This window comes from Lipotes vexillifer, unplaced genomic scaffold, assembly GCF_000442215.2.
Source record: "Lipotes vexillifer unplaced genomic scaffold, Lipotes_vexillifer_v1.1 scaffold293, whole genome shotgun sequence".
Classification (NCBI taxonomy): domain Eukaryota; kingdom Metazoa; phylum Chordata; class Mammalia; order Artiodactyla; family Lipotidae; genus Lipotes; species Lipotes vexillifer.
Window position 1 is genome coordinate 481,173 of NW_006782084.1, and position 25,038 is coordinate 506,210.

A 25,038-nucleotide genomic window follows, 5' to 3' on the forward strand; every position below is an offset into this window, starting at 1 on the left:
TGCCCTGGGGGTAGACTGAGGACACTCACATTCGGTACTTTTTAAAGGGAAACAGACAAGCTTCTTTCTTATCTAGACGTTTATAGCCTGACCTTACGGATTCATTCCTATCTATAAACTCAAAGGCAAAGAGGCAGAAAGAAGATCTTGGCTTTCCATTCCTTCCCTCTCCTTTACCACTCATGCTCTTTGGCACCTTTCTTTGGTTGTCATTCTACACAGCTATTGTGACTGACACTTTCTTTTATACAATGTGAACAACAACAGCAACAAAACAACCGCATTGTTTTTATTTTCCAGTACAAAATAAACGTTTCTTTGCTTGGCAGCTAACTTCTTAATGAAAGTGGGGCAACATTTGCAGGTTAAGTGAAGCAAATCTCCAAATTGGCTGTGTTAGGACATTGTAGGCATAATGTATTATACAGCAAACGTGCTTAAGCAGTTCATACTTTCATTAACTCTGGTACCTAAAATGGGGACATGTGCATTTCCAATGTAAACAAAGTAAGAAAATCAATATCAATATTCACTCAGTGGTTGCTCACTCTCCAGGTGTCAGAACTTCTCTGTCACTGTGCCTGGATATATGCCAAGAGAAGCACGGGCACAAGGTTAGACTTGCTTGAATAGAATTTAATATAAAATGTCATTTCAAGGTATTTCTCCTATTATTTTTCTATTCTATCTTCTCTGTAAACACAATTCAATCTTCTCTGAAAATTTTTTTATTTAACTATAGTTGATTTACAATGTTGTGTTAGTTTTAGGTGTTCAGCTTCAGATTCTTTTCCATTATAGGTTATTACAAGATATTGAATATAGTTCCATGTGCTATACGGTAAATCCTTGTTTATCTATTTTACATATAGTAGTGTGTGTATGTTAATTCCAACTTCCTAATGTATCTCTCCCCTTCCCCTTTCCCCTTTGGTAACCAGAAGTTTGTTTTCTTTGTCAAACATGATTCAATCTTAAATCTGGTTTAAAAGACATGAAATTAATAGTCCAAGTAGTTTGAATTTGAGAAATCAGGTAGAGTGATCCCCTTGGTGTTTGTTAGTTTTGAGGTGAAACCATTCTATTTATTCTTTCATGCACTTATTTATCAAATAGGTATTAAGTACTTACTATAGGCCAGGAATCATGTTAGGCCATAGACATACAGTGATACTGAAACAGTTACAGTTCCTGCTGTCACAGCTGCTGAGCATCTACTGGAAAAGAACATTTAAAAAAGTAATTATAATGATATCTGGGCTAACAGTTACAATAAGGGATAGAGAGGGTGCAGTGGAACTATATGGCAGGAGATAAAGCTACCAGACTAGCTTGGGCAGCCATCAGCGGGATGCACAAAGGTGTAGAGCTTTCAAGGGCTTCCGCAATCTCAAGCAGCCCCACTGCAAAACCACTCCAAGTAAATATATAACCCAGATAGGTGCAGTGTGCTTGCAGTGCAAAGGCCACTTCCAGGTAAGACTGCTACCCCCACTCCACACAGATTGCTGCTCCTAAACCCTTCCAGCAGAGGAATTCAGAGGCTTCCACTACAAGGGAACTAACTGATAAGGATCAGGGAAGGCTTGCCTAAGAAAGTGCTGTTTCAGCTGAGATTTGGTGAGGCAGGGTGGGCGTGGGGAATGTTTCCAGCACTTAGAGGAGCATACCTTTCCTGGGCCAGCTTAATGTGTGCCCACAGTAAGAAAACTTGCAGCTTTGGATTACTCCAAACACTATCCAGCTGTAAAGTGATTGTCAGCACAAGATTAATTCAGGGTCTAAGCTTTACTTTCCTGTGTAGACATCATTAGAGTAGCTTAATTCCTGGGCTATGTTCTTGGAAATACACTTTTCTATAAGTAGCAATCCTTTATTTAAAAACCTGCATTAATGAGGATCCAGGCTGTAATCCTTAGCTTTTGAAAATACCCTTATCAAGGCTTGGATGCATTCAAAAGAGTTACAGAAAAGTGAATCTTTAAAATAGTCATTCAGGACATATGAGAATTCTTGGAATTCTTGTTAAAACACAGACCATTTCTATTAAGAAAGTCACACTTTGTCTAGTACCATAAACCCTTGCCAGGAAAATGTTTAAAATATAGCTAAATCAAATACCAAAATAATTGGGTTTTTTTTTGTTGTTGGGGAAAAATAATTTTAATCTAACCAATCAGAAGCAATCAGTACAGATGAATGAGGATAGTAGCTATTATCAAGGCTGGCTCATGGAACACTGATTACTGAATGGAATTCAGAATAAAGGAGTTTCCTCTTGGACATCACCCAACCATCTTTCTGAAAGTAACGAAACACAATATCCTCTCTGAGACACTCCTATAGCCAGAACCATAGTAACAGCATTAAAGCAATATCCCAGCTGCGTATCTATTTTCCACCAACACAAACTGATCAACTCTGTTGAATAATGTTCACAGGAGCTGCATTGAATGCTACCTGTCTGCAGATGGCCAGGCCGGAGAAGACTGTGTTGACAAATGCAAATTAGCTGGTGCGACCATCAATGAACAAGAAGGTTCTACTCGTTTGAAATTGCTTTCCTTTCCTTTGCGCAGTTTTGGAGAGGCAGAAATTCAGTGGAGGGCTCTTCAGTAGCTCGACCTCATTTGTACTAGGGTGTTAATTCACTCGTATTCATTTCTTAGAGTAAATGCATTCCAGAAGAGTCTAAATACTTGATGGTTTGGGAGACAAGCAATTTAAAGTCCCCGCTATGCTATTTGCTCTGTTGCAAATTCATCTCTGCTTAATACATGCTATTGGAGAGAATTCCAGAATGCTACATTTTTTTGAATTAGAAGAGTGGAAAATTGAAGAAATAGCTAAATATTAACCTCCTAACCTGAAATCATCCTCTGTTGTCTGATTACCTTATTTCACGATAGGACAAAGTAAGGTATAATATGGGTTTTCTGACAGCAACTCTCAGACACCAGGCAGTTTCTGGTTAGTGGCCATTTTTCCTGCCCTCCCCTGCATATGCTTTTACTCCCAGCTTTCCATACATGGGCATTACATGGTCATCTTAATTCCCTGTTGCCTTGGTCCCAAACTACAAAAAGGGCCTGTTACCTTTAACTGCTAAGCAAACTCTGCTCTTGCTTCCACCTGCCATTTTTGAAGTTACTTACTTAAAATCAGATTCTTTCTAATGGCAAGATGTTATCTCAAATCTGTAAATTCGTTGTATTTTAGCTGGGAAGGCATTTAAAAAATAACTGTGAACTTTAAAACAAAGCCGATGACTGACTTCTCCCAAAGGGACCATCTGGGGGGATTTGTTTTTCCATCATCACAAACTCCCTGCCTTACCCTGCTGCTCAGGTAGGGACATTGTTCTGCACGCCTCAGAGGCACCGCCACGGTGCACCTCAGGAGGAGTGGGATAACCAAGACGATAATTTATGACACTCTAGGATATGTATCTTGAATAGACGAAGCTAGAATACAGAAATTAATCCATTTCCAAAGTGAAATAAGGTTAGTGATATTTATATTGTTTCGAAACTTACCAACATTGTTTTAAAATTGAGGTTTCTGACTGTGCACAGTTAAATAACCCTGTATGGAGGGGCGTGATTAGTGGTCATGAAACCCCTTGCCTGTGCTTTTCTGGTGCCTCAGATAAATATGCCAAATAACCATAAATTGGACAAGACTGTATGTACCTTACACTAATACCGAAGGTAAGATGCAGTAAAAGCACCGAGTAAAGTGCGATTTGTAGCCTATCCACATTAGTAACTAGTACAGAATCTCAGCATATCCTTCTGGCTTCATTTCACAGCAAACAGTTGGGATATTTACCAAGTGTTTTAAAGAAATGACTAAAAATTGCAGGAAATGCCCTGCAAATGACTAGAACTGAATTGATTAGCAGCATGAGAAATCTAATGTGCTGAGGGGGAAAAAGAAGTAAACCTTGGAAACATGTAAATCATGAACAGGGAATTACTATATTTAAATACACAGTTTTCTGCGTATGGGTTATCATAAATGCTTAGATTTAAGAGGAAGATAAGATCCTCAAGTGGCATTTAAAATTTTTGCATTATTCTTGTACGATTGACTAAATTACCTTCAAAATAGGGGACTACAACTATTTCTAACTCAGAAATCAAAAATAATAATTGGATTACCAGTATGATTTAAAGCACTAATCTTGGTGAATTCGAGAGAAAAACTATCTTTGTCAGCCTGTGATTTAAAAAAGTCACTCTTCTAATGGGACTTTTTATAAGTCCTATTTCAAGTTACTCATCCAGTTAAGTTATTGATCATATCATCTTGAACTTATCACAACATATTTGTTCTTCCATGGGGTCTTTTATCAGCCCATTCTTCCCTTAATAAGGACATGGAGAGTAAAGTAAGATAACCATAAACTTCAGAATCTGAATAAATTATTCCTCACCTGTGCTATGGTGACTTGTGTATTTCTAAGGACATGTGGTTTAACTTTATTCACTCCATCTTACTGAAGTAGAAATTTTTAATTTACCCCAATATTCATGTACTCAGAGCATTGTTACTCAAAGTGTGTTCCATGGAACACTAGTTCTGAAAGTGTTAAACGGACAAAAGCACCCATGGTCATATAAATTTTGTAAATGGGAAGCTAAGCTTTTTGTTTTCTTTGCAAGACTGAGAGTTGTCATGTATATTAAATTAAATGTGCATTGTGAATTTGCAGGAGAAGCAAAGGGAGGAATTAGAGTAAGGAGGGATTCTCAAACTTATTTGACCACAGAACTCTTCCCACCCCCACCTTGGGAAACTGTTTTCTCTGAGAACTACTGCCTCAGCCCCAAAGGCGAGGTCTGAAACACATGGTTATCTTGATTCAATGGTGCAGACAGTTTATATTTTCCACATCTTTTCTGGACCTTCCCAGACCCCAGCCTTTTCACCTCCATTCTCACATTTCTTCCTTTTCTAAGTATGATTTCACGGACTGCCTGAGATCTTATTTTCATCGTATTATTCTAGAACAGCACTGCTAGCACTCATAAAAGTGGGTAAGAAAGAAAGGTCCATTTCTAATGAACCAACAAAGGAAAACCTTAGCAGCTCATTATGCAAATCTCCAGCCCAAGCTGGGCCTTTTCACTGCACATTCAATAATGCATTTTAATACCCAAACACTACAAAACAGGCTAAATCTAGAGTCATAACAGTCATGAAAAGGAGTGGTGAAGTAATTAAAGCAAGAAGGGAGTCGTGACTCATAGGTCATATTAGAGGTTCCATTAAAACTTTAAAAATCCTGGCCAAGTAAATTAAGCCTCCCTGTGCTTCAGTGTAGCTCTTTAAGGGAAAATAAAAAAGCAGGATTAATATTACTGAAAGGAGTATTATGAGCTGTCCACATATTTTCTATCTGAGAAAAAAATGTTCCATTAAGTAAGTTTGAGAGGAACAGGGCGGGTGTCCACTGTTACGGCAGAGACAGGGAGGGAAGGAAAAGAAAATCCAAAAAAAAAAAAAAATAGCATATTCCCGGAGACTTCATGAATCCTTGCTAACTGGATGGTTTGGTAGGAGAATGTGTGGTGGAGGTCATCTAAAAATGACCAAAGTATGAATTATATATACAGTTCTGTTGCTGTCAAACACATGAAATAACACAAATTTCACTAATCAGGTGCTGCCCAGAGGTGCCCAAACCTCTTCATCAGAATACCTCATTAAAAATACTGTTAACAATTCACTAAAATGCAAGCTCCTGTCCAAACCACGGACTTCTCAAATCAGAATAGCCAGGGTGGGTCCCTGGAATCCATCACTGCAGAACTCTGAGGTGATTTAGATGATGGTAAACACTTAGGACCAGATGAGAATAATTTGTAATTAGATTTCTTAATATTCCTATGTAAATAGATGCTTCTAATGGATTCAAAGACAGTTTGTTCACTTAAATTTATCCTCTGAAATCTTATTAATAATGCCAAATGTTTTACTAGTCCCTGTTGTGATAGATAATACAGGCATGCTTCTTACAGACTCTGGCATGAGATGTTTAACTTATAAATTAAATGCAAAAACAACTTAATTTTCTACCTTGCTATGGCTATAGCATTGTTGAACCAAAAAATAGACTATTACTTAATTTTTCTTTGTTAGAATCAGAGGAACACATGTAGATTCTGTTTTATTAAAATCTTTTTATGTTGAAGTTAATGAGAAAAGTTATAGGTCTAACAAAGCTATGTCCAAGATTATCTGGGACAGTCCCAGTTTTGTATTCTGACCCACTGTGTCATAATACACTAATTTTGGATCATATGTTTTAAAATTTTAGGATAAGAGCAAAAGGTCATTCTATTTACAGGTTTCTGAAAAAAAGTGTTTGTAACAGTATCATTAAAAAGTCTCTAACTTAGAAGATAGGAGAACTTTAAGAAAGTTTTTTTTTTTTTAATTAGAAAAATCCTATGTAATTTTGGCATAGGTGCCAGATCACTAAAATGGCTCATAAATAGTATTAGCATCTTAGACTGACCATTTTACTATATTATCAATTTCGGTCATGACATTCATTTTCTGCTTCTTGACTAAGCTCAAAATTTTTCTTCTACTTGGAAAAGATTTGAGGAAAACTGAATTTTTTTTAATTGAGAAAAGGGCTATACTGAGTGGTAGACCAACTGTCATCCTGGTCTCCTTTTATTCTGGGATTTACCTTTATCCTGGTGGTCCCTGAGCTACATAACACTTCAATTTCCATTTCCTCATATTAATTTATATTTACTGTTTTGACAATACGTGGCCAGCAATCTTGACTATGCCATTGTGGGAAAGGCCCCTTTAGAAATACCACTATCAGTTTGGACTGTGTAGTCCCTTTCCGAAACATAATCTCAGCTTCCTCCCTGATGCTCTCAGCCAAGGAGAACATATAGCTTCCTCATTACCATAATCAGAGCCATCCTATTCCCAAGACAGCTAAGCGTACCTACCTTGAAGTATTTTACTCTACTGAAATCCTACCACCATCATTTTGATGGGTGCATTCGATGGTCAGTCCTGACTGACCACACCTGGAACTGTTCTTCTGGAACAGGAGTAGAAACTAAAACCTCAGTGGGTAGGGAAAATTCTATGTCTTTTCTATTCCTATTCTGCAATGTTGAAAATTCCTATTTGTATAATAAAACTCAGTGCTACTTTGCTTTAAAACAAAATCTCTTTTGGAATCTCATTTAACCTAATGAATGACTGTTTTATCTACAGATTTCTCAAAGGATAGTTCTGTTTCCTGTTCTCTGCGAGGAGAAAATGAATGTCTTATTACATTCCTGATAACTACAGATAACGAAGGGAAAACCATCATTCACAGCATTAATGAGAAAGGTGGGTGACATGCCTTCCCTTGCCAGTGGTAAGAGATGTTACCTGGGAGAGGAGAAAACAACCAGAAAGATGCTCTGGGTAGCTTGCCAGGAAAGACATTTTCAAATTTTGATGGAGTGCCTCTACTTTCCCAATGACTGAAAGATACCTGTTGAAAGGTTTGATATGTTCCAATGTCTCTTATTAAGACCAAAGAACAAGAGAAGTGTTTTTGTACCAATCCCCGAAAGCTGGCTGATGAATTGTAGAAAGGTGGACCAATTAAATGCAGTGAAAGCAAAAGGTATGTAAGGAAGAGAAGCATAGCAGTCTAAGAGAATGAGCTTTTTTTTTTTTTTTTTTTTTTTTTGCGGTACACGGGCCTCTCACTGTTGTGGCCTCTCCCGTTGCGGAGCACAGGCTCTGGACGCACAGACTCAGCGGCCATGGCTCACGGGCCCAGCCGCTTCACGGCATGGGGAATCTTCCCAGACCGAGGCACGAACCCGTGTCCCCTGCATCGGCAGGCAGACTCCCAACCACTGCGCCACCAGGGAAGCCCGAGAATGAGCTTTGACTCAGGCAAAGCTTGGCTCAAATCCTGCTCCACCACTTCCTTGACATTCTGGAAGATAATTGTCTCTCTGAGTCTCTATTTCCTCATCTGTAAAATGGGAAAAATAACAGTACTTTCTTCTAAGGGTTGATTCAAGGATTAAATGAAATAATGCATGTAAAATATGTACCAGTTCATAACCTACCTAATGGGTCTTTAAATGATAATACTGAGTCAGGAAAGATGTGAAGAGACAAGGAAGGAAGGAAGTGATCTGTAAAGGAAGTCAGAGTCTGTGAGTTGCTTCTGTGAGTTTTTCTCCCTACCAATTCATGGAGTCGGCTTGGGACTCAGGAAACCCTCAAATAAAAATCTCATCTTCAGTGAAGGAGAGAGATAAACTTGTAGCAGGTAGAAAAGAAAATAGTGGGGAAGGTATTGATACTTTTGTTGAGAAGTTCTTAAATTTTAGTAAGTTTCACCTGGGGAGCTTGTTAAACTGCCAGCCTCCTGAGTCAGCAGGCTGGATGTGTGGCCCAGGACTCTGCATTTTAACACTTCTCCAGGCGACTCTGATACAGGTGGCTTCCAGACCTTCTCTGAGTGACTCTGCCCTAAAAGCCCTGGCTGCCTTCTGAGATGCGCACAGGTGCCTCACCTTTTCTGTCTTCAGTTAATGATGTGTCCCTAAACCTTTCTGGCAGAAATGACAGCTGCATTAAATCAGACCTCTCCAGATCTTGTCAGCAGCCTCCTCCTCCTTCCCTCAAAAGCTTGAGGCCTAAGTTCCGGCCCAGACAATAGCAGCAAGGGCAGGCTAGAAGACAGATGTGTTTTGTTGTGTGTGCTGGTTTATCGGTGGGCTGACAAAGTATTAAGTCCTGAATTTGAAACCAGGAGTACCAAGCTGCCATCACTTAGGAGTGTGGAAAGCAATGACAAAATTACCAAAAAGTAAGTTCAAGACATTATGAACTAACCAAGCAAACACGATTAGAAAAGTATCACATTGCAGTGCTGAGGGTCAGGGAGGGAGGGGTTGGCACAATGCAAGAGACAAGTGTATGATGGTGACCTTGCCACTCAGGTGGGCAGAGTGCACCAGGAGGCTTGCTCTTGAAAAGCTTCTGTAAATTGACTTCTTTGAAATGCATATGAAAAGAGCATTGTAGAGGTCATTAGTTAAAATCTAAGGTGAATCCTGCTGTACAAGGAAGAAATACTTTACAGTACAAAAACCGGCCTTCTCATTATGTATTTTATAAAGTCAAATTCTTCAACTACACTCCCATCTTCTGTTTGTGACCGTGGCAGTGGCTTTAGCGAGTTCTCCTGAAATCAAAGCCATTCCTTATAATATTGATTCCATTGGAGAAGCAAGTTCCAAACAAAAATGAACTTCCAGAGTAGGTTCTGTTTTTATTACAGGGGATTTTGTATCTAGATGGTTTCATTTTGATTTTTTTTTTTTTCTTGTGAAACATGCTTTTGGTTGATAAATGCTTCCTCATTACTGAACTGTTGGGTTTTTCTTATTTATTCATCCACACAGTATGAGTGGTACATCAACATGCCATCTTTCCAAGAGCCCTCAGATGCCCTGATATCTTTTTATTAAAGCTTTTTATTCTCCCTATGCTTTTGTAGCAGGGAAAAGAGAGGGGAAAATGACCTCCCAGAAGTTTAACAGGAGTCACCTGATGGCTTCAAGGATGCTTCTTTCCTGGTAAATGTTCGAGCTCCTTGATAGGCCCGGAGCTTCCAGGGGCCCTGAGGACAGAGCTGGTCCCCAGGAATCTGTAGTCCCCTCTCACAGCTTTAAGACCAGAGAATCCCAGGGATAGCCAGTTGGAGGCAAGGAGAGAAAAGAGGCAAAATGAGAAAGGAGGATGTGAAGATTAAGGATGCCCAGTATTCTTCAAACAAATAGAAAAAAAAAACCCAGTGAAGGGTCACCATCAGTGTGTGTGTGAACATAGGGAGAGCTTCACTCGTCTTTTTTCTGGAGGAACTTTCAGCCACATTCCTGAGATCCACAGTCAGTGAATGATAGTTGGGGAGCCTTCCTAGCAGGGATATGGGTGTGGATGTTACACCCACAGTTTCCAACTTGGAGATTCCAAGCCCTTGAGGTCTTGAGGATAGAAAAGCGAGAAGGGTGCATTTGTTGTAATAATAATAATAGTAATAACAGCAGCTCTCATTTATTGAGCCCTTCCTAATACCATATACCAGGTGTTATGCTATATTTAACACCCTCAACAGTCATATAAAGCAGGTATTGCTATTATTTCCATTTTGCAGGTAAGGAAATTGAGAAGTTAATAATTTGCTTGGTCCTGCAGCAATTAAGTACCAACCCTGATTGGGGATCTCCGGCAGTTTGGCCCAGAGCCCGTGCTCTTAACTACTGTGCTATACTGCCTCTCACTGGCTGTACAAGCATCATAAATATCTGAATCCCCAAAATAGGTCAGATCAGCACTCTCCCATGTCAGATCAGCACTCTCCCATAGAAATGTTATGCAAACCACGTTGTAATTTTAAATTTCTAGTAACCACATTAAAAAAACGTAAAATAATTTTAATAATGTTTTATTTAATCCATTGCATCCAAAATATTGTTATTTCAGTGTACAATCCATATAAAATTATTGAGATATTTTACTTTTTTCATATCAAGTCTTCAAAATCAGTGTGTATTTCACACTTAACACAAAACCTAATTCTGAAAAGTCACATTTCTAGTGACTATTGAGCAATAGCCACATGTGGCAGCGCAACCAGATTGGCAGCATTAGAAACTCAGCGCCTTAGAATTAGGCGCAGCGCCGACCCAGACTGAATAGGCAACCCTGGACGGAACACAGTGATGGAGAAAACATCTTGCCCCACCTATAAATGTCTTTAGTCTGAGCATCTCAAGAAATACTAAAGAGAGTATGGAAAGTGGAAATTTCTGTTGTGTAATACCTGCTCTGGAGCTTGAGCCAAAATCCTTTCTTGAGAAATGTTTAATTCCCAATGACTCTAAGTTCTTAAAATAATTATCTCCACCAGGCCATGCCTGTTTCTCCATTATTTATTCCCTACTGGAGAGCTCTCCTAATTCATGTTCTGACTGCAGGTTCTCAGCAAGCTTCATCTTGCTTCGAGCAGGAACATCCTATGCCCCACCCCAGACATTTCAGTCAAAGATGTAGCCAGTATATATTCTCATTGACACAGGCCTGCCACTTTCTTTGCAGGAGTGTTGCTAACTTATTAGAAGCAGCCATGGTTCATTTGCTATGCTAGAAACAGTCTTTAGATCTTCATACTGTAGTACCTATTTATTAGCTCCTTTACTTATTTCTGCATAATCTCCTTAAATGGTTTTTTGGCCAAAGAACAAAAGTGTGTGAGGCCAGGCATCATGCTGTTAGGGGGCCATTAATACCCCTCAAATTCAGATCAGCTATAGATCTCACCTTGAAAGCAGCATGACTAGTCCTGTGTGTATAACCCTCCTTTTTAAATATCTAAAAGCAATAAGAGTTAGGATAAACTAAGCATGATTCATTTCCTCCCAAGATACCATGGATTTGCCTCACTTCTTGCAGAGGGAAACAGATATTTAATGATAATTTCTGTGTGGGATTTTTTTCTCCCATGAAAGCAAAGGGGGAGCTTAATTATAATGTTTCATTAAGAAATGTATCATCTCCCAGGCATATTGCAAGTATTATTAGTCATTCTGCTGTCAATGAGAGAAGGTACTGAGTAATTGCAAAATTATATTACTATCATCAATAGAGTCAAAATAACATTTCATAGAATGTTCAAGTAGAGAGGACTATACAGAACACCTAATTCCTCAAACTTCCCTGAAGATAAGAATCACTTGGGATACTTTTAATAATAAAAAATTTATGGCTCCATCTAGACCCACCGAATCAGAATCTCAGGGGTTCGGTCTAGCAATTTCAGGGGTGGGTTTAATAAGCATGAGCACCTGGGCTTAAACTTATCAGGAAGTTAAGGAAACACTAAACTGCCACATCTTTGTTTTACAGATGAGGGCACTGGGGCTCAGGGAGATGGAGGAACTTGATGGTTTCAGGCAGCTACTGTCCATCAGATGGGAATGGAGCCCATCTCTCCTGAACCCAGTCCAGGAATTTTCCAGGACACCAGGGCACTGCATTAGAGTTGAAATAAAACTGAAAGCCATGATAGTCTTCTGTCTATATATTAAAAAAGGAAGCACAATTAGTATATTTCCCAGGGGTAGGTTGTATTTAATATTGAGTATAATCTCCTATACGGTTCAAGAAAATTCATGAAAAAGTTAAGTGTGTGTGTGTGTTTGTGTGAACACGTTCCATTTCTGCTTTATCATATACCCAGAAGAGACCATCTTTAGTAAACTATACTCTTTTTATTGATCCTTTAAATATTCCATGTGTGTTAATTGTCACTGTTTTGAATTCGAATTCTTTTTGAGTCAGCCATTCAAGTGTATATCCATTTGCTTTGAATAACCAAACTCTTACTTTATCTTTTGTTCTACTTTGAATGAATAGGGCTACCCTTCAACAAGTAACTCTTTTTTTTTTTTTTTTTTTTTTTTTTTAATTCAGCAAAACAAAAGGTGTTACAAAAGGAGAAAAAGTATGGTTGGAAAATTTCATGAGAAGTGTTTTCGCTACATCAGAACATTAATTGTACCACTTTCTTAATATAATTTTCTTTGTTTCCACAGACTGTCCAAAACCTCCTAATATTCCCATGATCATGTTGGGGGTTTCGCTGGCTATTCTTCTCATTGGAGTCGTCCTACTGTGCATTTGGAAGCTGCTGGTGTCATTTCATGATCGGAAAGAAGTTGCCAAATTTGAAGCAGAAAGGTCAAAGGCCAAGTGGCAAACGGTATGTGCACACTTAGGGGCTACTCCTTTTCCTGTGCAAAAGATGGGATGTCGGCTTTCTTCTGCGCTGGGAGAGTTAGAATGTCATGCTCTTTCTCTACTCCTCTCATCATGTCCCCAACAGCTGATTTCTGTTCTGTTTTGGGGACAAAGGGACCTCTGTCCATTATCTGGGACCCAGATAGCCCTCACGGCATACATTTGTCTCTCAGTGTAATGAGGATTTCCCCTACTCTGAAGCGTCTCATGAAACTCCTTATACTGTATAGCTACTTAGGAACATCAAGGAAATGCATTTTATTCTTTACCACCAGGAGGATCCCGCAGGCCCCATTTGATAAAGTATAGGTGCTGTATCTAAATATTTCCATAAATCGGTTGTTAGAGCTAATGGAATAATGTTCATGAGTAGTATGACAGTTCATGCCAATTTCCGTGGAAATACTCATTACTCATAATAAGTTACAAAGTCAAGAAGACTTTTTAAATACAGTCCAGTTAGTTTTTCTGAAAAACATAAATTTTAAACAGCTACCTGAAAAAAACCCCCAAAGTATCAACTTTTAAATATATGTACTCAATAAATGTAATTTATGTGTCTCCTCTTCACAGTAGGCAAACACAAAACAGGACTCCAATTTTCTGTGTTTCTTTTCCACAGGAGAGATAATTCCATTTCTAGAGGCCCACAGAAACAATTTCATGGTTTTAATTTCATCTCTCTCTCTCTAATGGTGTGTCCAGCTATCTGATAGCAATTATCTTACATTGCTGATTCTAAAAACAGCGATATCTCTGGAGGCAATACAGGCAAATACAATGCTCCTTTGGGTTAATCTCCCCAAGTAAATTGATGTTAACACTTTTTTCTCTAGGTCTATAATATCTTCAACACCTAAAGCAAATGGAATTTTCTGTTTTGGATAAATTTATCTTGATAAGGAATGTTTATATCTTGTGCAGTTATTTTGAAACAACTATAATATATGGTGCAGGACAATGGACAATGAAAATTTTTATCTACTTTGTCTTCCCATTAAAAATGCCTTTAGACAGAACAACCAAATGCAATGTATGGATCTTGTTTTGATCCTGATTTGAACACTCTAATATATGTTTTTGGACAACTGGCAAAAAGTTAATATAGACTGGTTATTAGACTGATAGCTAGGAATTATGGTTAATTCAATTAGGTATGATAATGGCATGAGGCTTTGCCAGAAAATAATTAAGGTTTATAGTGGAAAAGGAGTGAAGGCTGGGCTTGCTTTTAAATAATTCAGCCAAAAGAGAGAGAGAGAGGGATAGTTAAGCAAGTGTGGCAAAATCTTCATAACTATTGAATCTGGGTCTACAGAGGTTCTTGATACAGCTTTCCTCTTCTTTTGTGTGTGTGTGGATTTTTCCTAATTAAACAAAACCCTTAGGAATGTCAAGTGAGGATTTGCAGTGCGGATATAACGTATCCATCTCTAATGAGGTAAAAATGTAACCTGACAGGTTAGTTTGGTGACTTAGAACCTAGTAATATGAGGCCAAAGTGTTGGAGCAATTAACTTCACCTGACCCCCTGGCCACAGATGTTGTTTTTCACTCTCATCCACTGCCTGGCAGGGGTCGGAAGGCAACCAGGCAAAACAATCTGATTAGTGTGTACTCATCAATCCCAAACTCCCAGTCTATTCCTCCCCTACCCCACCCTTTCTCCTGGTAACCATAAGGTACACACTACTATATATAAAACAGATGACCAACAAGGACCTACTGTATAGCACAGGGAACTCGGCTCAATATTCTGTAATAACCTAAATGGGAAAAGAATTTGAAAAAGAAGCAAGCAAACAAACAAGAAAGAATGTGATTAAGTTGGCACAAAACACAATAGCAGCAGTTGGTCCAACAACCCCCAGCCCTGTGAGGTAGTCTTGACACTTTTGAATGTAAGAAAACTGAGGCTCAGAGAGGTTAAGAGACTTCCCAAACTGTTGGTCCATAGTGGAGCTAAAATCCTAATTGCAGCCTCTTCTTCCAAGCACAGCCTTGACCCTCCTAGAAGGAATAGGCAGGTGTTCGCAAACAAGCGCTTGGGCAATTATGTGATGTGTATCTACTAACCAGCATATTTTCATGTTCTCCTACAAAGGCGTGAATACTGACAAATGATTAATATCTTTAAAATAACATTTTAATTAACAGTTAATTTCCCCTAAAACATGAATTGTTTTCCCTCAGGATGTAGAACATGACTGAAATTCAAATGCTGAATTTTTGCTGTCTCTTCACCTAAAATGGAACAAAAATATGCATTAAACAGATAAAAGCATAAAAGAAAAATATTATTCCCTGTTAAATTGAGTTTCTTTGAATAACAAGTGTTTGATGTTCTGGACTAGGTAATGACTGGGTCATAATTATTCACTTGGATGCAAAAGAGGTTTAATTCAAATAACTCAATTCAAATTTCACTAATATGTCCTATTGGAAAAAAAAGAATATTGCTCAGTGCATCCATTTTGGGGTCCTCGATTTGATTTTGTTTTTATCTAAAACCTATTTCTTCTTGAAGAACTGAATTTGGTCTTCAAACCCCTGGGGATCTCCGGGGACTGTAGTGGGACCTCTGACCCCTAGGGCCCCATTAGACTCTAAAGGTGACAGAGCTCAGGATGAGAAAGAGCTTTGTTCTTGCCTCCTGAAACATTTCATTCATCGTAGCTATGAAGAAAGGTTACCTTTTATTATGCTTTTAGAAATAACACCCCCCATCCATATTCTTTATGAAAACACAAAGGGAAGATATTTAAATCCATTTTTGATTAGACATTTTTTCTAGGATGACAAGTCATTAACTAGAGGCAAAAAATGTTCAGTCTGACATTCGTTGCAGTCATGGATTGATTTTGTACTGTGCTAAGCAAATCAGGTCTGCATTTGGCAGTTAGGCAATCATTAAGGGAGCTGTGGGTCGTGACAGAGAGCTTTCTTAATACCACTTTTTCAAGCTCTAAAAATGTGCCATTGCCTTTGTAAAATCCACAGCCTAAATTAGCAACCCCCAGACTCCTGGGGGAATCAGCCTGGTCACCCCAGATGGTTGGGGGAAACCTGACCTTGTCTAAACAGTGCAGGAGTGCAGACCCACCCGAAATGGAGCCAGACCCAAACCTGTGTCTCAGCTGGAAATCCTAAGTAGGGAGGTTGCCACCTACGTGGCACTAGTGGAGGCTGTGGGGGACATTGCCACACTTTCACCTGCCAACAAAATCCTGTTTGAGCTCATTCTCCTAAGTTCTGATCATCAGCTGAGGACAGGAAACACTACTGCCCCCTGACAATGTATACTTGCTCCTTCCCCACTTTTAAGCTCCCACCTTACCCTCCTACTGTGGTGGGATCTCTTCATCCCTGAACCCTATTAGCATGCCCAGGCCCTATAACTAGCTTTTCAAGAGATGCTCCCCCCACCACAAATATTGTAGACCTTGATAAACAAAGTTGCTTCAAAACACAGAATGAAAACTGCATAATCAAAATTAAACATTCAACTAAATGTCCGCAAAATAGCATTGTGTATTCAGTCAATTGCAGCTTAAGGCACCTCCTTTGTCGTGCATATAAATTATTTTTAGTGTGGGATGTTTGACATGATCTGGGATGGGGCCCACAACAGAACTCCTAGTCCTACAAAGATCTTCCCTGACCCTGCTCACAGACTATTTACTCTTAACCGAGTGTCCTTCTGTTTCCTAAGTCCCTCTATTCCTCCAGGACAGTGCCCCACCCATCATTCCCAGCCTACACATCTTACTTTTTCCATCTTTCCTCTTCAGTTGAGTCCTTTATTCTTCTGTAGCCAACATAAACTTAATAGCTTGCAATCTCTTAAAGTTAATAGAATTCTACTCATGATTTTCGTTTGCAAACAAGACTCCACTTGCATCTAAGACCACATAAGTCTGCCCTACACCCTCCAAATCTCAAGTTCTTATCGTAGTAGGACTAAATAAGGACTGTAAGGTCCTCATGATTATCCAGGCTGACCTCAGGAGTAGAAGCAATATGGTGACTTGGCCTTCACTCATCATCCACCACCAGGTAACCTCTTCTCTTTTTGCCTTCATTACTGAGATAGCATCTCTCTTCAAAGGCACATGGACAAAGGTAACATGTTACTCAGTTAGAGGTCAGGCCACTGGCTCTGGGCAATGTAGAAACAGGTGCAGGTGTGGTTCCTCCTCACAATGAAGACACTGAAGCGAATCCAAGGGCAACAAGTGGGAGAGGCCAGGGAATGGTTTTCAGTTTTATTCAGTTCCTCTGAGAGGCAAGAGAAATGTACTGAGGAGACAAGTACAATTGTGTTTTTTTCAAATCTATGCCTAGAAATTGCTACCATCTCTGCAGTTCATGGGATAAGGAGACCAATGTATAACATTTAGTAATTTGGAGGGTTAGAGGCGGTACCCAGACTCCATAATACTCAGAAATGGGCTTGGAAATGTTGAGTCCCAAAGCCCTGGGGGGAAATATCTTTAGTACCCTCTCTAGGACCTAAAAGAAAAGGAAATTCCAAATGTGAAGAAGAGATATAAGTAAGTACTAATAAGGAGCAGCAGCATTTATTAAACACTTACTATGTGCCAGGCACCTGCTGAAGCACGTTACTTCATGGACCAGGTGGGCACTTTGGTAATCTCTCTTATGGATGAGGACGCCAAAGCTTGGAATTGCTTAAGTAAGGTTTTGTGGTGGAGCTGGCTTGAAACCCAGACTGTCTGATGCCACAGCCTGTGTGGTCAACCTTGGGAAATGGGAAGGAAGAAACTGCTCCTTACCCAGACATTTTTCCTGCCTGGAACAATGAAACCAAAGGAGAGATGTGGGAGGATCATGCTGGGCATTTCTCCAAACACCTAGAGAGCTTTGGTCCTTCTGGTCCTGGTGACAGCACCTGGAAACACATCTACAGCCAAATAGCACAACTGAATTATCCAGGCTTTGGCACACAACCTTTCTATTGCCCCAAGGGCAAAGCTAAGTCTTGCCCAACCTGCCTGGGGACCTGTACTCCTTCATGAGCCCAGCGTCCCCCATGTCAGTCTCTTGTGACTCCCTCCTTCCCACACTGTTATTCTCTAGTAAGGAAAAGCCACTGAATTCTTTTACTATCCACACCAGGTGTTTGCTGTCCTGGGGATCTTTCTCTGCTTTTCTCAAGCAGCTAGCTGTCACTCTTTCTGAATTTTGATCTCATTTTAGCAAGATTATTTGTGCCCTTGTTTGATGCCTCTCACCAGCAACACATTTCTTAAAGGTGGATATACTATGTCATTCATCTTTGTGTGCTTCTACCAGTTCACTTTTCCCATGTTTATTTTTTTTTATATTTATTTTTACCCTCATGTTTTTTTTTTTAACATCTTTATTGGGGTATAATTGCTTTACAATGATGTGTTAGTTTCTGCTTTATAACAAAGTGAATCAGTTATACATATACATATGTTCCCATATCTATTCCTCTTGCGTCTCCCTCCCTCCCACCCTCCCTATCCCACCCCTCCAGGCTGTCACAAAGCACCGAGCTGATCTCCCTGTGCCATGCGACTGCTTCCCACTAGCTATCTACCTTACGTTTGTTAGTGTATATATGTCCATGCCTCTCTCTCGCCCTGTCACTTTTGGGTCCCCTATTGGTTCATTCTATTCATTCAATAAATTCCGAGTGCCTACTGTGAGCTAGCTGAACTGTTTTCAGCTCCGGTAAAACGGCAGTGACCAAAAACAGCCAAAGTCTTGTTTTCTATCCATGATTTAGTGCATTTCCAAAAAGGGTAAGATTTCTAGGTTGCACGCATGGGACTGGTTCTTCATAATAAAAAAAATAAAGATGTATACATTTTTAAATGCTAAAATTATGACATATCAAATTAATCAAAACTATTCAAATGGCTTTCAAGATTGAGCCTGACTCTCATCTTCCAATCTGTAATATACAATGAAATTATTTAGCTATATTAAAACCATGTAATAACATAATATACATACTTTCATTTGGACCTTTTTTTTTTTTTAGGGAACCAATCCACTGTACAGAGGCTCCACCAGTACCTTTAAAAATGTAACCTATAAACACAGGGAAAAACAAAAGGTAGACCTTTCCACGGATGGATAGAACTACTTTACGCACGGAAAAAGTCTGTTTCACTGATATGAAATGTTAATGCACTATTTAATTTTTCTTTCTTTGTTGTTTCAAAATGAGGTTGGTTTAAGATAATAATAGGTCATTTGGAGATCAGTCATTCTCTGTGTGAAGGTTAGAGACTATGTTGGCAGGTTCAAAATAATCAAGAAGAGAAATATCCTTAAAAAAGGGGTGACTTTGGGGATCATTTCAGGAATACTAACTCTGTTGCATTAATGCCTCAAAAAATCATCAAAATGATTCATAGGGGCCTGATTTGCATTTGAAAAATTTTGAAATTAGAATCTCATTTCTTGCAGGAATACCTGATGTCTTTGTCTCAGCAAAGTCACAAAGTCCATATGCTCACATTATATACTCACACTTGCCAGTGAATTCTAAACTTTTAGTAAATCTGCCCTTTCCTAAAGGAGGATTTTTTTTTAATTTATGAAAAAATGAGATGCTGACTTTTATTTCAGCCGTAGGATGCAATTCTTCCAAAAATGTCCCACGTGTAAGAATGAAAATGAAGTGTTAATAATTTCTGCAGATTTGAATGTACCCAAAAGTCAAGTATTTTGTTTTACAGATGAAGAAGTAATTTATAAATTAGGAAGTCACCAGTAAAAAACAAAAATAACAAGCCTACCATTAGATTATGTTTAATTACCTGAAAAATAAACTTCTATACTCAGTTTCCCTATTGACCCTGAGTTTTCAAACTATTACTCCTTCTGTATTTCTCAACCCATTTTACTCAGTTTTACAGTCATGTAAACCCTGTAAATGTCATGTGAAAGTTTTCATTTCTTGTTAAAAAATTTACTTTAAATGGTTAGACAGCTTATTCAAAAAGAGCTCCAATGGGCTTCCCTGGTGGCTCAGTGCTTGAGAGTCCGCCTGCCGATGCAGGAGACGCGGGTTCGTGCCCCGTTTCGGGAAGATCCCACATGCCGCGGAGCGGCTGGGCCCGTGAGCCATGGCCATTGAGCCTGCGCGTCCGGAGCCTGTGCTCCGCAAATGGGAGAGGCCACAACAGTGAGAGGCCCGCATAACGCAAGAAAAAAAAAAAAAAAACAAAAAAAAAAAAAAAAAAAAAAAAAAAAAAAAAAAGAGCTCCAATAATATACAAAAGGACCATGGGTTAAACAGAATAAAATTTTTAGTGGTTTTAAATCAAACACATCAAGAGTACACAAGTCTCTCATGAGTAATAGGCTTATTTAAATTTACATTCTTTTCTCATTTGCATAACACAGCTTGCACATTTCAGTTGCATATGGTGAATGTGTTACTTTAAAAAGTAAGATTTTACTTGCAAAATACATGTGGGTAATTAGGGATCCATAGGTTAATTGAAGAGATGAACTCTGCAGAATATTATTTTTTATAGTTAATACTGTTTTACAAAACACTTTCATCTCATTTGATCCTCACAAGGAAACTAAGCCTCAGAGAGTGGATAGAACTGGTCCAGAACTGAGCTCTTCTAGCTCCAAGCCATTGCTTCTTCCCACAGGGTGAGACCGACTCTTGTCAGTGAAATGATAGAAAGATTTTGTTAGGTAAGAGATAACTACCATTTGTTTGATAATGTAGTGACTAAGCCAATAGCCCTTAAACTACTGGAATGTAGGTGAGGTCTTGTACTTTTGTGCAATGTTTATTACCTTTGAGTAAATTGTAGTGTGAAGCCTTTTACTAGATGAGTACTTCGTTAGGTAATGGAGGCTTCGTATTTATCCACTGAACTGGCACAGATTAATCTACAGTAAGTCTCTTCAATTCTATCAGTTAGCTTGGTACACATTTGATCACTTGGAGACTTTTTTTTCAGGCTTCTAAATAACTCAGGTAAATTAGACACTTGGGTAGTATACAGTTATACTAAAAGAATTACTAATCACTTGGGAAACCTGAATGGCTGATGTACCCATACGTTCCTGACTGAAGCTCAGGGTCAGTGGGAAATCTAGAGCAAGAAGGAAGTTGCAATACCAATGACACAATAGTGGTATTCATCTCTACATGTGATATTTTTGTATTATGACTGGAATGGGATTTTAGAATATATAAATTTCCTTTGTGTATATATTGGGGAAGGTAGAAAAGAATCTGCTATTTCTCTGAATACTGTTTTGACCCAAGGCTGGACCTTGAAAAGGCCAAAACATTAACAGTAGTACTTCTGTTCACTGAAGAGTTATGTTACGTGATGATAAAATGGGTTTTTTGTAAGTTGTTTTATTGTATTTTGTGTTGACATAAATAAACATGGTAATTTAAACAATGAACCTTAGATGAATGGTAATTCCTTTTATTTACGTGGCACAAAACCCTCTTCTTGGATTTCTGGATCCCGGGATGACCTGTTCTGACCGCCTTGCTGGTCTCAGTCTGGGGCCAAGGGGAACAGAAAGAGGCAGCCACCAAAGGCAGGAGACAGCAGGGCATGGGCTGTAATTTGCTGCATGTTTACAATACTGAAATCACTAGGTTTTTAAACAGGCCTGGACATTACCTCACATTTTGTAAAATCAAGTTCTTTAGGGTAAGTGTTTTGGGCTGAACTGTGATTCTCACCCCAAAATTCACATTCTGAAGTCTTAACCTTTAGTACCTCAGAACATGACTGCATTTGGAGATAAGAAATTTAAAGAGGTAATTAAGTTACAATGAGGTAACCCTAATCCAGTATGATTGGTGTCCTTATAAGAAGAGATTAGGTCACAGACATGCAGGAAGGGAAGATCACATAAAGACACAGGGAGAAGACGGCTATCTACAGCCCAAGGAGAGAGACCTCAGAAGAACCTGCCAACAACTTGATCTTGGACTTCTGGCCTCCAGAATTGTAAGAAAATTAATTTCTTATTTTTAGTCTCCCCAGTCTGTGGTATTTTGTTATGGCAGCCCCAGGAAACTAATACAGTCAGGTAGTGCTGTCTTCCTGGGCATCCATTTGTATTGGGTTGGCCAAAAAGTTCCTTTGGGTTTTTCTGTAAGATGCTATGTGAAAAACTCGAAAGAAATTTTTGGCCAACCCAATAGATTCCATGATGCCATGCTCATTTTCCAAATCAGAAAAATTAAGCAGAGAGAGACCAAATGCTCACAAAAGGAGTCAGCTTAGAAAAAATCCTTTCCCTCAGAAAGACCCTCTCTTTACAAAAAGACAGGGGAAGTCAAGTCAAGAGTGCTAATATTCAGAAACAAGCTGTTTCTTGTAGACGAAAGGCCGGATGTCTGGAAATCCAGAAACTGCTTCCATTTTGAATAGCTCTGAGAAAGTCACTTTTCTCCTTAGTTTTTCCATCTGTTAGATGGTGGCAGTCCCTGTCTTTTCTAGCACCTATAACAATCCCCAACACATAGCAGGGGCTCAATAAATTCATTCAATCAATATTGTTGAGTACCTAATATATGCCAGACACATTTCTTATGAATATGGATTCAGCAATGAACAAAATAACCAATCCCTATGCTCCCAAGTCGTAGAGAAGAAAATAAACAAATAACTGTACACTATCAGGGTACTGGATCCAGTTTACACACATCCCAGATCCCCTTGTCTCCACCTGTTCCCTGGGTCTAAGCTGGGAGTTGCTCCAACACCTACTCACACAGCTCCCTTCGGGGTAGAGCCCCAGCTTCCACCTAATTCCCCAGGGGTCGGGGGCCACAACAAGTCCTGTGCCCAAGTCCAGAGTGGCAGCTAAACTTGGGTAATTAAGAAAACAGAAATGTTAAAAGAAGAATGCAAGAATAAGTTGATCTGAGTTGAGCCATTAAGAGGAAGGGAAAGAAACAAAATGTTTACCCAGCTAGGTTTGGGGAAGAGGCAGGAAGTTTTGGGGGAAGGGAAGAGAGAGTTTTTGGGACAGCATCGCTGGGCAATATTGAGAATGAGATACATGGGGGTGGGAGTGGTTGGCTGTTCATTTTCAATGTATTCATCCTTTGGGGCCTGCTGTTCCCCTGACAAAGGCATCCTGCAGGGCTCCAAGGCAAGAGTGAGAAGGCCCAGCACCAAGGGGATTTCAGCTGAGCCCACGTGGTGCATTTAATCTGGTCAACATCAGAAACAGTCGTGCCCTGAAATACTCTTGTGAAACCCCCCAAATGGAAGACCCCGAATCCTCCCAAAGCAAGCAAGGGTCCTCTGAATCACTCTTTTCCCCTCTCCACGCCCATTTCTTCCAGCACCTCTTGAAGGGAAATGATGCGAGAGAAGCGATCCCACCAATACTATTCTTTAATTGCAGGAGAAAGTTGATCTCTCAAGAGGGTAAATTTATTTCAATGTTGTTCATAATGATTTTATATCAGCCTCATTTTATGGAAATCTAAACGGGAAAAAAACTCATTATTCATTCCCCTTATTCAGAGGGAATGAAAAACAGGGATTAAATGAAATGTGATAAATAGAAATTCTCCCTTTTATTAAATTTCATTATACAGCAGCACACTCAAGCCAACACAGTTAAAAAGCAAGGGAACTTAAGTGGCCGGAGCCTCCTTTAATAGCTGGGCTAGGATGCTCTAGTACTAAACGAGTAGAGTTTTACATGAGGCCAGGATGGTGGACAGTGGTCAAATAGTCACTACTTGGGCCAACGTATGAATTCTTCTGAGCTGTGGACTGTAGGCTGTTAAATGTGGGCTGTAGGCTGTTAAATGTGGACTGTAGGCTGTTAAATGTGGACTGTAGGCTGTTAAATGTGGGGTGTAGGCTGTTAAATGTGGGCTGTAGGCTGTTAAATGTGGGGTGTAGGCTGTTAAATGTGGGCTGTAGGCTGCTAAATGCCGCCTCCCTTGTGCTTTAGAGTCATCCAAATGTGAATCACCCTAGGCTGAGCGAAGGGTCAAATATGTGATCTTCTGTTCTCTCCCACTTGGCTGCACAACCAGCAAAGAGGGAGCAGCATGGGCAACTTAGGAATTCTCCCTCTTAAGCTTGTCCCGGAGCTAGACCCTGGGAGAGACCGGGCCCTGGAAGGCACAGATTAGACTCACACATGCTCTTTGGTGTTGTGAACAACTTCAAGGCTTTACAAATCCCACAGAAGTTCTAGGTCAGTTTGAAATTTAAATCTGATCTTTGCGATTTCTAGGTACACGTTCAATGAGGAGACTTACTGCTCAAACAGTATATGCTTTTTTAGCCTGAAATGTGTTTACATTCATGGTCCTTGTATAGTAGCCAACCCAGTTCCAGGCCAACATTGAAAGACAGTGCATCCTGAAACTCCACTGTTTGTCAATAACTGACTGGGGAAAAAGTCACTGTGTTTTTTTTTTCATCCAGCTGGTTTTGCTAGACCTAATATCAGTGTGTGTTTGTGTGCATATATGCATACATATATATTTCTTCCTTACTTTAATAGATGTATCCTATTAGATACATCTATTATTTTAATGGAGGTATTTATTGTTTCTTATTTTAATAGGTGTAACTTACTAGCATTAACTAACTTGCATTGTTAATAAAAATAGGTAACATCTACTGTTCCAAGAGCTTTTTATATGCTCATTTATACAGAGCTCACAACCATCCTTTGGAATGATATTATTAGTATCTCCTGTTTTACAGATATTAAGTAACTTGCCCAGGTCACGAACTTAGCAAGCTTTGAAGCCAGGATTTGAACTCTGGATTTGGAATCCATGTTCTTAACCACCATGCTCTACTGTCTTATAAATCCCAGTTAAGGACATAATAATGATAAAAGCCACCATTCATTGATTATCTACCATAACCAGCATTATGTAAAGTATGTTATGTATCTTATTGTATTTAGGCTTGTATTGTTTTCCCCACTTTACTAAGAGGGAAACTGGCGTTCAGAAAGCTGAGGGAAAAGCAACGAAATTGAGTTATTTGTAGTGAGGTGGATGGACTTAGAGTCTGTCATACAGAGTGAAGTAAGTCAGAAAGAGAAAAAAAAATACAACATGCTAACACATATATATGGAATCTAAAAAAAAAAAAAAAAAAAAAGGTTATGAAGAACCTAAGGGTAGGATAG

At 39.3% G+C, this 25,038-nt stretch overlaps 1 protein-coding gene across 3 annotated transcripts in view; it reads left to right on the forward strand.

Annotated features, from left to right (window-relative positions):
• Positions 1–19,094, forward strand: part of ITGB6 (integrin subunit beta 6) — a 70,483-nt gene extending 51,389 nt beyond the window's left edge. Inside the window, exons 13-16 of one of the 3 annotated variants that reach the window (XM_007454976.1) lie at positions 2,442–2,539; positions 7,258–7,377; positions 12,657–12,823; positions 18,896–19,010. In XM_007454976.1, the coding sequence (XP_007455038.1) occupies positions 2,442–2,539; positions 7,258–7,377; positions 12,657–12,823; positions 18,896–18,994 (484 nt within the window). In that variant the 3' untranslated portion in view covers positions 18,995–19,010. Of the gene's footprint in view, positions 1–2,441; positions 2,540–7,257; positions 7,378–12,656; positions 12,824–18,895 lie in introns of all 3 variants that reach the window. The other 2 variants (XM_007454978.1, XM_007454977.1) reach the window with 2 other exon arrangements.
• Positions 19,095–25,038: the final 5,944 nt, after the last annotated feature.